This window comes from Solea solea, chromosome 12 (assembly GCF_958295425.1).
Source record: "Solea solea chromosome 12, fSolSol10.1, whole genome shotgun sequence".
Classification (NCBI taxonomy): Eukaryota; Metazoa; Chordata; class Actinopteri; order Pleuronectiformes; family Soleidae; genus Solea; species Solea solea.
In genome coordinates this window covers 18,301,772-18,313,144 of record NC_081145.1, presented here as the reverse complement: position 1 = coordinate 18,313,144, position 11,373 = coordinate 18,301,772, and the positions used below count along the sequence as shown (strand labels likewise).

The following is an 11,373-nucleotide window of genomic DNA, read 5'->3' as shown; positions in this document are numbered from 1 at the left end:
GACACTCTAAATTGAACCCTCATGTGGAGGATAAAGCGGTAGAATATGATTTTTCAATCAATTTCAAACTATTTTATAGAGAAGTCTTATATTTGGTCGGCAAAAAACAAACAAACAAACAAACAAACAAAATAAACCACACACACAGCCTGAACACATTGACATGGTTTGTATTTATTACAGTATAGCTTGATTTAATATTCATACAAATGATAAAGTCATAGGTTATAACAGAACAAATATAAAATTAAAGTAGATAACTGTATAATCCTGGGTAATTGTATGAAAACGGTTGTTGAATACAATAGAAAAATAAAACGGGGGCACATTTTGCATCTGTCACAGAAAGGAAACAGAATTCTAAAAATCAGACGGCAGACTTAAGAATCGCTTCACTACAAGCAAAATTCAATATGAATTCTGTAGCAAAGAACACATTTTTCACCCGGCAACAACATAATGCAAAATATGATACACACTCACAAACACTCAGTACTTGTACACTTACTCGATAATCATGGCAAGACACTGGGACCAGATGAAAGCACAGATTACCACCACAGTCAGATGAACTTAAAGTAACACAATAACAATAATAATAATAATAATAATAATAATAATAATATTGTAAATATAACTGACTAAATTTCTGACTCTCAAGTGCACAAGAAGGACTTTGTAGGGTGTATAGGCACACATTTGTGCATGCTTTTTCAGCTATTAGTCATTCATTTTGGTTTTCCCTGTAAAATCCTCTTGATCTGTCTTAATGAAGCTTTATGCAGACGTTTACAGTGAGTCCAAAGAAAAAGGTGTGTTACCAAATATTTTTAAGCATTGCTAAATTTAACAACAATCAAGTTATCCCAGCAACACATGCAGACCTAGAGGATTACTATTAAGATTTGTCATCCCATCCTAAACAGCCACTGTAATGACTCATCTCCGAGCACACTGGGAATAGTTACTTAAAAGTGCTAAAACATGACTTGTGTAAAAAAAAAGAAAGAAAGAAAGAAAAGTATTGCACTATTCATGAGGTCGTAAGTGATGACTTATACAGATTTATGCGTCAATGGCTTTTGACACTGCAGCATGAAATGCTCTAAACAAGGGTGTATGTGTGTACGTATGGCAGGTGTGGTTGAGTAATACATTCCTACTCTCACTAAAACCTGACGGCAATGCGAACCAAAGACACTGGTCACTGTCTGTGCTGCCAATCACAAAGTCTCCAGGTTTCAGTGAGAGGGCAGGGATCTGTGTTTCAGTGGATATACTGGGGGGAAACAACAAAACAAAACCCTGAAGAGGGAATCACATGGACAGCAGTTTAATGAGTGATCACAGACAGGACATAACAGCCATTTTTGGGGGAGTGTATACTGTAAGTCTGGTCATTTTTGGATGTTCTTCAGGCCTCCGTACTGTCATCTAGTGACACCTCGGGTAGTTTCACCTCCTCGTGTTCAGAATGACAGACGCAGAACAAGTTCGTACCATCCACGAGACCATCTGCTAAACAAAAAATCCCCCTGCAGTGAAGGCAACGTTTACTGGAGACAGGAAAAACTCTCCTTCTGTAGCTTTTTGAAAGAGTATTTCAGTTATGGATAATTGGACTTTGCACTGAACTAAAACCCTCTCCATAACATTATTTTTGTACAAAAAGTACTTGTGCAGATGGGAAATTGAGCAACAAAAACTTTCTACAGCAGTTGTGACACGGCCATGTTGACGCCAACTTCTTGTTCTGCACTCATAAAAACATCAGTGGAGCTTTAAATGACGTGGGACAGAGGGTTACTGACATTACTGACTTTTTTTTATTTTGGGGGTGTACTACACCTTTACACAAAAGGTCCCTAAACAATACCTAAAAGAGTGGGGAATATATAAACTTAAGGCTAATGAGCATTACCTCGATCATTTCACACAGTGTCCCTGACCACAGGCCAAACATCGGCACTGGAGCAGTGTGTTCACTCTGCCACATCATTTTCTGAGAAATGTTCAGCAAAAACAAAATGTCACATTGTTGGCGGACAGAATGTTATCACAGTGAAACATCACAATTTCAGCAGTAGAGCGTTTTATTGTTGGTATCATGTCTTGGTCTGGCCAGTGAAGAATGGCTTGAGTTTCATATGACAGCTTCTTTCCTGGAGTCACTAATTGGTCACATAAGACGGCGTGGGGTTAACAGGTTGACCACAGAAAGCTCGGGGCTCATGGGTTGGTTGTGGGAGTCGGGGGGTTGGGGGGGGGGGGGGGTCGCTGCGGCTCACTGATTGGCAGGGAGCAGACCCTGTCTCTGGGCGTGCTCCAAGATGGCATTGTAGCAGAAGTAGTACTGGTCTGGGGTTTGAATGCTGAAGGCTCGCTGTGTTCGCATGCGCCGCACGGTCTGGCACACATTAAGTGAGCCCACGTCCTGTAGCTGGGACAGACAGATGTCCAGGGCACAGAAGGTACCTGCCAACAACAGGTTGTTGTTTTTTTTTTTAAACAGATTGAAACATTATTGATAACATTTTGCATGTCAAGACTGACCAGTGTAAAAATATAATAATCCAACCTTTATATCTTTACGTTTTACTGAACTAATAATAGTGAGGTATTCAATGTTATCAACATTCTGGAGGATGTTGTTGAACTAATGCCGCTTTTCCACCACATGGTCCCAGCACGACTCGACTCGGGACAGCATGGCTGGACTCCACACGGTTTGGTCGTTTTCCATTACTATAGTACCTCCTCAGTGTGGGCGGAGTCATCACAGCACGGCTGCATGAAACTGCCGTGACTTTGTTTTACACGGGACACACACAAACTCGTGACTAGTGACTTGTAAAGCAGTTGTTTTCAGTGTAACTGAATCTTTAGAATCAGTTCATTCAAAATAATTGTTCAGTACTTCCTGCATGACCGGAGCACAGACTCCGACTGACACAGTCACTGAACTGAAACACAGCAGCAGGGGTTTGTGATGTGATCGCAGGCTTCCAGCAGTGCCGTTGCCAAATACACCAGACTCCTCTGTTAAATATTGAGATTTTAGACATTTCCATGCTAAATGTTGGAGAGTAAAGCAAGTATTTTTTTAATCATTGTTCGGTTTGATTCTTGTGTCGGACGTCACGCTCATGCCTCTTCCAAGTGACAACACTCTGACCAATCAGTGGCCGGCAGTCTGGCGACGTCACGAGCAGGTACTAAAAAAAAACTACCAGGTACTATCGCTAATGGAAAACGCAAAAAAAATCATACCATGCCGAGTCGAGTCGCGCCGGGACCATGTAGTTGAAAAGTGGCATTAATGATGTGACCTTCATAACAATTATACCTTGATTGATTTTTAACACTTTTTCAAAACAGGTTACAATGACAGAGAATTAAAAAAGAGTGCTTTGGGTCAGATATGCACTATAGATTCAAAAAATGGACCAGTGAAGTGATTTTAAAGTCAGTATAATATGTTCCCTCCTGTCATGATTCTGTCTGTAGCGTTTAGAATGAAGTGTTGCTTGACACTGTTACATGTTCATGAGAGGAGGAGTGACGGCAGAGCTTTTTGTATCACTAGCTTTAGTTAGGTGTTGTTGTTCAGTCTCAGGACTCACCTGTTCTTCCAATCCCTGCACTGCAGTGGACCACCATTGGGGGTCCCAGTGGGTGGCCCGTCCACTGAGGTCCCAGAGCCTTCACCATTTTCCTCTGTTGTTTCTTCACAGCTCCCAGGAAGTCGATGAGAGTCACAGCTGAGGTGGGAACGCCATAATCCGGCCAGCTGAGGTACTGGAAGTGACTCACGTGTCTCTGTTCACACGTCTGAATGGACCAAAGAAAGAAGCACCAAACATTTCAACAGTGTTGCAGCCATAAAAAGGAATAATATAATAATAATTTTACTTTGGCAGAAATTAAAGATGAAATAATTATTCTTACTTTTTTTTTCCCAAGAGTACAATAACCTGATGTGGAAGAATTGTTGTTTTCCCATACCCCAGAATAAGCCTTTTATATAATCTGCACGTATAGTGTGTATGTAGAAGAGTCAGCTCTACCAACATTTTGGACCACCATGTGTCTACAACTTAACATCTTATATCTCAAACTTGCTGCCCATATGTGGCCGAGTCATGAGTTACTTCTGTATGTTTTTTTTATTTTCAGATTCTTAAAAAAACATTTTTTGTTGTGAACAATATATTTTTTCATTTCAAAATAAACACTTATTTTGAAATTATTGAAATGCCGTCACAAAATTCATTATTGCAATATCACGATGGAATATCGTGATGTCATCTTAACTTCACATCTCCCACCCCTTGATTTCTCAAAAGAATATCGACTTTTTTTCCCACATGTCCAGCCCAGTACTGACCATATTGGACACTCAGTGAGCATCAAAACTCTATAACAGGGGTCACAAACTCAGTGTGAGGTGACGGATACTCAACTGCAACATGCAACTTCACCAGTAAATTTTAAACACAGTACCTTTACAATTTGAGGAAAGGGGAACATTGAAAACAAACTGATCCTAACTTTGTACTTGTTATCCAGTTTCTTTAATCTCTACACAGGCTTTAATTATTTGGCGTGGAGCAGTGACTACACTCACACAGAGAGTCAGGGTTACACCTGACCCAGAAAGAGAAGTGAATGGGTGCTTAGAGATGCTTTATTTCCTGAGTCTTTTTGAGCAATTAAAATGATGCACTTTCCACTCAGGATCTGCATCCGTGTGGTCCTTCATGGCTTTTACCTCAGTGTTGTGCAGTTCAAGGGTTGTGTGGTTGTAGTGGGTGTGGTGGTCCACCCTTTGGTTCACCACTGCCATGTGGCCGTACACCTCTTGTCCCCCTTCATCCAACGGCCAATACTGTCCACATTTCCTCCGACTGCCCTCATCCGTCCTGCGGCACAGAGACATGAGGACACGTGATGAAATAAAACCTTTCGGCACTTAAAAGACAAACCACTTGGAAAAATCTGCTGAAATTACCTGGTAGTCATGACAATAACGAGCACATTTTGCTCCCAGACCATTCTCCAGAAATCCCCATAGGTCTTTTCCAGTGGTCCTACACAGTGCAACAGGAGAAAATAATCTTTATTAGTCTACTTGATTGTGTAGAAATACCAGCCTAATGAGTCACACCTGGATGAATACATTCATTATAAACGTGTGACAGTTGATGTACCTTGAGTACCAACGTATGCATTCTTCTGCTTGTAGCCATCCATGAAGCTTGCATTGATGTAGTCCGATCTCTGAGGGAATAACAACAAAGTGTTATCCTGAGAATTGAAGGCAGTGCAATTTCAAGAAAAGTCTTAGGAAGATAGTTTGGCTCAGCTGTCTCCGTGCGGCTGCAGAAATATTCACTTACTTTTCAAGCACATGCAACCGAATCGAAGTACTTTGTTTATACCTTTTGCTCAGACTGCCAGAATTCTCACTGGCGCGAGTCCAGCGTGGCTGCCTGTCAAAACTTTGAAGCTTTGAATATTTCTTCGGCAGCCGAGTGATCATGAATGCAACTAGTCTTTTTCCTTTTTCTATGAATGACACTCGCAGTGTGACAAATGAGAAGCACTGACCTCATTTCGTCTGGGTTTCAAACGAACTCTTGTTTGATCAAGGCACAGCACGTCTCCATAGCGATTCCTTTCCTGATTGCAGGCTGCTCTGTAGACAAATAACACAAACACAAAAAAAAAAAATGATGGACCTGATTAGACTAATTTTTAATATTAGTTAAATGTTGGGGGCCACACGGTTGGCATAGTCGTTTTGTGACCTGGTCAGAACAAGGAACCATTCTGCATGGAGGATTGCACATTTGTGGATTAAGCAAATTGCACTCTAAATTGTGAGTGAGAGTGGATGTTTGTTTGTCTTTATGTGGCCCTGTGATGGACTGGAGATTAAAAATTCAAATTTTATTGATTTATTGGTTTTCCTTAATGTTTTATTGTGTATTTTACTCCTGCAAACTTATTGAGTGTTTTTTATTCTTTCTTTTTATGTGAAGCACTTGCAAAGTAACTTGCAGATATTGTAAAGTGCTATATAAATAAACATTGATTGATTGATTGATTGATTGATTGATTGATTGAAATGGAGAGATGGATGTTAACATTGTCAGAAAAAGCACACTGAAAATACTGTCAATTCATTTGAAGATGGTAACCATTATTGCTGGGATGAGTACATGTTACACTATGTTGTTGCCTGTAACACTAATAGGCCATGAGACGAAGAGTTCCTTAACTATAAGACCTAAAAGAGATGAGCTACATTATATTTAAAATCATCTAAATAAAACGGAAACACAATGCTCCAGTCATTTAAATGTTTAACGTGCCAAGAAAGAGCTAAAGTCAAAGCAGTAGTTTCAGGGTTTACTTCTGTCTGTCACTCTGAAACATCCTTTCTAAATAAAATGGCTGCTTTTGTTTACAAGGGAATTAAGAAATCCGACGATTTCCTTTTTGAAATGAAGGTCAACCTTAGGCCTTGTGCATTTACAGTATGTGCAACCATGAACTCACTGTGCACAGTGGAAGGTTCCAGGTGGCAGTTCTTTGCGGAGCTCGTCATACTCCTGATGGATGCCCGAGCGCTGGAGCCTGCCGAGGTGTGTCAGCAGCTCCTGCGGGCGCATGGACTCGGGCCCGGGGATGTGAATGGAGGTGTCCTCCAAAGGAATGGCCACCAGCTCATCCACGGGGTCCACGCTGCCGTTCTGGCCCGCCAGCAGCTGCTGGTTCCAGCTGTACGCGTCCAGAGGCAGCAGACCGCCAAGGTGCTGGGGGAGACAGTCTCTGGGGAGGTGTTGACGCAGCTCTGCCATTTTTACCATCTGAACCTGGGGTTAGCAAAAGAAACACAGCAGGGTTTCTCAGGACCTACTGAAGATAACCCTTCACCAAGGGTGCACATGCGGCACAGATCAGTGCCACATGTGGTAAATTGCAGTGGGAATAATACACACCTCCTTATATGGACATCCTGTGGGGGGGGGGGGGTTTAAAAGGTCACATATTCAGGCTTTTAAAAATGTGTTTTCGTCTTCTTATGTGTTGTTTAGTCAAAGCTATGAACCATCTTATATCGCTTTTTTAGTCGTGATATAAAGTAGCGATAGTTGTGCAGAAGTCACAAAATAGACCGTTTTTTTTCTTTTTGTTTATGTTCATAAAAATGAGCCAAGGGAAGTTTGAACTGTGACGCATTTCCAAATTTCACTAATTCAATCTGATTTTAAACATTGTGAGTACTTTTTGCTCAGGTGTGTTTATACAGTTGGTGAAAATGAAAACAAAATTTCACCAGATTGTGTAGGTTGTGCTACACAAAAAGCAGCCTGAATGCTCTGTGTTCTAAGGGGTTAAGACTCCAGGTTCATTTTAGACATGAAAATGTAAATGTAGTGGGAAGTCAATGAAACTGAAGAATCAAATTCATATCTCATAACTAACCGTTCTCGATTGACGGATCCCCCTGTAGGTAGTTAGTTTGATTATGTTTTGTGTTAGCTTATTTATTTATTTATTTTTCATTTTCTCCTTTTGTTTTTTATAAAAAATGTATAAGTTTTATGAATATTTGTTTGGATTTTGTTCATCTTGAAAGAGGGAAAAAAACAAGAAGGTAATATGGTTCTTTTACTACTCCTTTGTGATGCACATTACATTACAATTATTATTTTTTTTCTGTTTTCACAACTGTGGCTTACAGTGCTGTTTTTCCAAATGTGCCATATTTCTCAATAAAAATATTTAAAAAAAAATAAAATAAAAAATAACTAACCGTGGAGCAAAACAATGTAAGTAATGTGCAGAGTGACAGATCCCAGCGACTCACGCTGCCACACACACAGAGAGTGGTTTACTGGGTTTGAGAGAACCTTGCAACTATTAGGGGTGAGTGAGTCATCTTCTAACTGGAAGGTTGTGGGTTTGATTCCTGGCTACACTCAGACTAGATGCCAATGTGTCCTTGGGGAAGAGACTTAACCCCACGTCGCTCCTGACGGCTGTGAATGTGCAGCGTGTGAATGGGTAAAAGGAAGATGAGTGGTGTCAAGCAGCTATGAGCGTCCATTAAGACTTGATAAACGTGATATAAATACAGCCCATTTACCGTTTGTTCCTGGAAAATCCAAACAGAATTTGTGTTTGTGTGTCAACATGAACGTGGAGCTGAAGAACTGACGTGTGAAAATAAAAAAACAAAGCGCTTGTTCATTTACCCTCTCCCTGAGTTTCTCTTTGAGCAGCAGACTGAGCAGATTGTAGGGCACTCGAAACCAAACAGGTGCCCCGACAATCAGCACTTTCTTCAGCCTGGCGGGGAACGCCCCCTGGTGGAGAAAAACAGCACCACAAAAAAGAAAAACACATGTTAAATGAGACTCAACAGTAATGATTTTAGTCTTTTTTTCTTTAGACCCTAATATGTAAAGACTTGTGTAATTACCTCAGATCTATCTATTGTGGTGCTCTGTGTGCATATAAAATAAAAGCATTTCTCCTGAGGACATATCACCATCTCCAGTCAATGCTGAGATCAATATGTGGGCACAGTACACCGTGCATGCCCCTGCTGCTCAGTGTGGTCACATAAGTGTTTGAGGTCGACTTCAGATGACATAATAGAAGATCCTTAAAGGGTAAACCACTTACATATAGACAAACATGGCAGGTAACTGCCACATTACGCAGTAACACAGCCGTAATGAACGGATAAAGTAATTCCTCCCTCGTCTCATCAATCTCGCCCTCTGGACAGCCACAAAATTCCAACCATGACACAACCGAGTTATGGATGAACATATTCCTGGTATGAATCGGTTTAAAAACTCATTTTAATCCATATTTAAAAAGACTACTGCATGTGCAGCAGGACACGGTACATGTAGACAAATATCTCTTGTGCCTCATGCGAGTCTGACCTTGAGTAAGTTGAGGATCTTCTTGCTCAGGTCCAGCTCGAAATTTGTGTAGTTGGAGCCGGCCATGTCATAGATGAACACCAAGCCATTCCTCTGGGTCTCAAAGCTACAGAAAAAAAAGGTCAAACAATAAGAGTAAGACTTTTGACGACACAGTATAGTTGATGTCGAAGACATGAAAAGATGTCTAAGAATACTTTTAACTTGAAAATGTATCTAACTGCGAGTAATTGTCAGGACGAATAAAGGAATTGTTGTATTTATTAAAGGTTCGAGGTAAAATATTAAGCCATCAGTTGTTGAATACCACCATTAAAAAAAAGACCTCAGACTCTCTCTCTCGCTCGCTCAATTGTGTCTGAAGAAATCTCTGATACCCACAAAAAGACCCAGGTGAATTTCCACAGTATTGTCACCGACAGCGGCCTTACTGGAGTCACGCTGGTGTGGTTTGGCAACATTTCTGAGCCATTAAAGACTGAGAAGGACAGAAAAAAAAAAAGAATCTGCTTCAGAATTCTTTTTTACACAGGAGAGAGAAAAGGCCTTAAGTGTTAAGACACCAGCCACCTAGCACATGGTCTGCTCCACATTCCTTTCCTCTGGGGGGGAAAAGAAAACGCCTGGAGGATCATTACAGCTCAAATCATCCGTCTGACACTTTTAGTTTTACCCTGAGATGCTTAGACTTGTGACCAAAATGCATATTTATACATCTTATTAATCAGTATATGCGAGTTTGGCATGAGTGGACGTGCTTTTTTTCTTTTTTCTTTTACCGATTGTCAATAATTCACTGTGTTTAGAGAATATTTCACCGCCTTTCAATAATAACAGTGACACTTTTTTGTAAATGTTTGGCCTTCGATTTAAAAAAAAAATGTAGGTCAGTGAAGAGCAAACAGATAAAAAAGATTTCCTGTGATATTTACAAATGCAAAGTATTTATAACAGAGAGTGTACAGGTTTAATGCAGATGAAAAGTGGATTATATTCAGGCTATTGATCTCACCTTTCCACGGCCCGATCCAGGAGGTAGAAGAGGGCCTGAAGCACCACGTGGTTACCTGTCTTGTTAGGGTGGTGAAGTTTAGCTGTATACAAGGCAATGGAAGCTCCTGAAGGGTCCCGCACACTCTGAAACGACACGATATGAACACATCATATGAGCTGCGAGTTTTCACGACCAAACCTCACATCTCTTGGTTGGTGGGGCAACTGCTCTTCACTCTCTAAGGTTATTCAGACAGGATGTCTGGAAATGTGGGTCTGAATGCTCCGCGGAGTTTGTTGTTCCCATATGACGAACACAGCGGGACATTGTCTGGGTGAGACATGTGCACAACAGCAGGAAACCCTCTGGAAGATCAAGGTGAGGGAGTGGCGCCTGGTTGGAGCATGAAGGAAGCAGGACACTCACCCATTCACCCACCGTGGATTATCCAGAATGTCTCCTGCTCAGTTCTCATACTCTCACTTGGACATGATCCAGAGATTTTACAGGAAAGCTGGCAGGAGAATATCCAGAGTGACTTCTTCTGCTGACGAGTGCAGTGCGTGTCTGAAAGCAGCTTTACGATAATGAGTCAACAAACCTTTTATTCTTAAATGAAAACAACTCGTACAAGTGGAATTTTTCAGACTTTCCTCAGAAATCATGTGGTACTTTTAGCCACTTATTGGAGATTACTGAGGCCTGTTTTTTTTTTTTTTACGCAACGGTGCCAAATGGAAGCTGCATGCAGAAGTGAAGGGTGAACAATGACCACAGGGGGGCACTTGAGTTCATATGCTGGTTACTGGCACATTGCCAAAGGGGGCTGTCAACAATTCAAGCAGGAGGAACAATTCTCGCCAGCCCTGATGCTGCATGTATTCTTTCTTCCTGAGAGGGACACAGAGGGCATATTTTTTTCATGTCAGAGCTGCTGGTGTCACAACGAGAGGCTCTTCTTCACCAGAGATACTGTGGAGCTGGTCTTTGTGAGCAAATGTTTTCTCGAGGATGGGGGGGGGGGGCTAAAAATACCTCAGACAGGATATGAAGCCCGCTGCCGAGGCTCGGGAACACAGACGTCAGACAAGAGGATATACAGCATCAATGCCACTGTGGCATGTCAATAGGGAAGGAAGAAGGGAAATGCAGGAGAGTGGGAGTGTGTGTGTGTGTGTGTGTGTGTTAGTGAGTTGGAAGTGGGCATTTGTCTGGTTGTTATTTTGGCTGACAAAATACTGCATTTTCTCTGGCACGAGAACACCACTTGGAGTGAAGTTTAAAAGGCGAGCCTGACTGAGAGCATGCCTTCAGATAAATAATGTAAAACCGTCTTGTCAAGTGAAAAGGCAGCTTAATACATTAGCAAGCTGGGACCCAGTGAAGTGCAAGTTATTGACTGATGGATTC

General features: G+C 41.4%; 1 protein-coding gene across 1 annotated transcript in view; it reads right to left on the bottom strand.

Moving 5' to 3' along the window:
- Positions 1–154: 154 nt before the first annotated feature.
- The window catches only part of ptpn9a (protein tyrosine phosphatase non-receptor type 9a), a 48,764-nt gene continuing 37,545 nt past the window's right edge, over positions 155–11,373 (bottom strand). Inside the window, exons 4-13 of the mRNA XM_058645296.1 lie at positions 9,982–10,106; positions 8,970–9,075; positions 8,268–8,378; positions 6,565–6,881; positions 5,611–5,698; positions 5,211–5,280; positions 5,012–5,090; positions 4,772–4,922; positions 3,624–3,831; positions 155–2,475 (exon numbers count right to left, since the gene is read on the bottom strand). Of these exons, the coding sequence (XP_058501279.1) occupies positions 2,285–2,475; positions 3,624–3,831; positions 4,772–4,922; positions 5,012–5,090; positions 5,211–5,280; positions 5,611–5,698; positions 6,565–6,881; positions 8,268–8,378; positions 8,970–9,075; positions 9,982–10,106 (1,446 nt within the window). The 3' untranslated portion in view covers positions 155–2,284. The remainder of the gene's footprint in view (positions 2,476–3,623; positions 3,832–4,771; positions 4,923–5,011; positions 5,091–5,210; positions 5,281–5,610; positions 5,699–6,564; positions 6,882–8,267; positions 8,379–8,969; positions 9,076–9,981; positions 10,107–11,373) is intronic.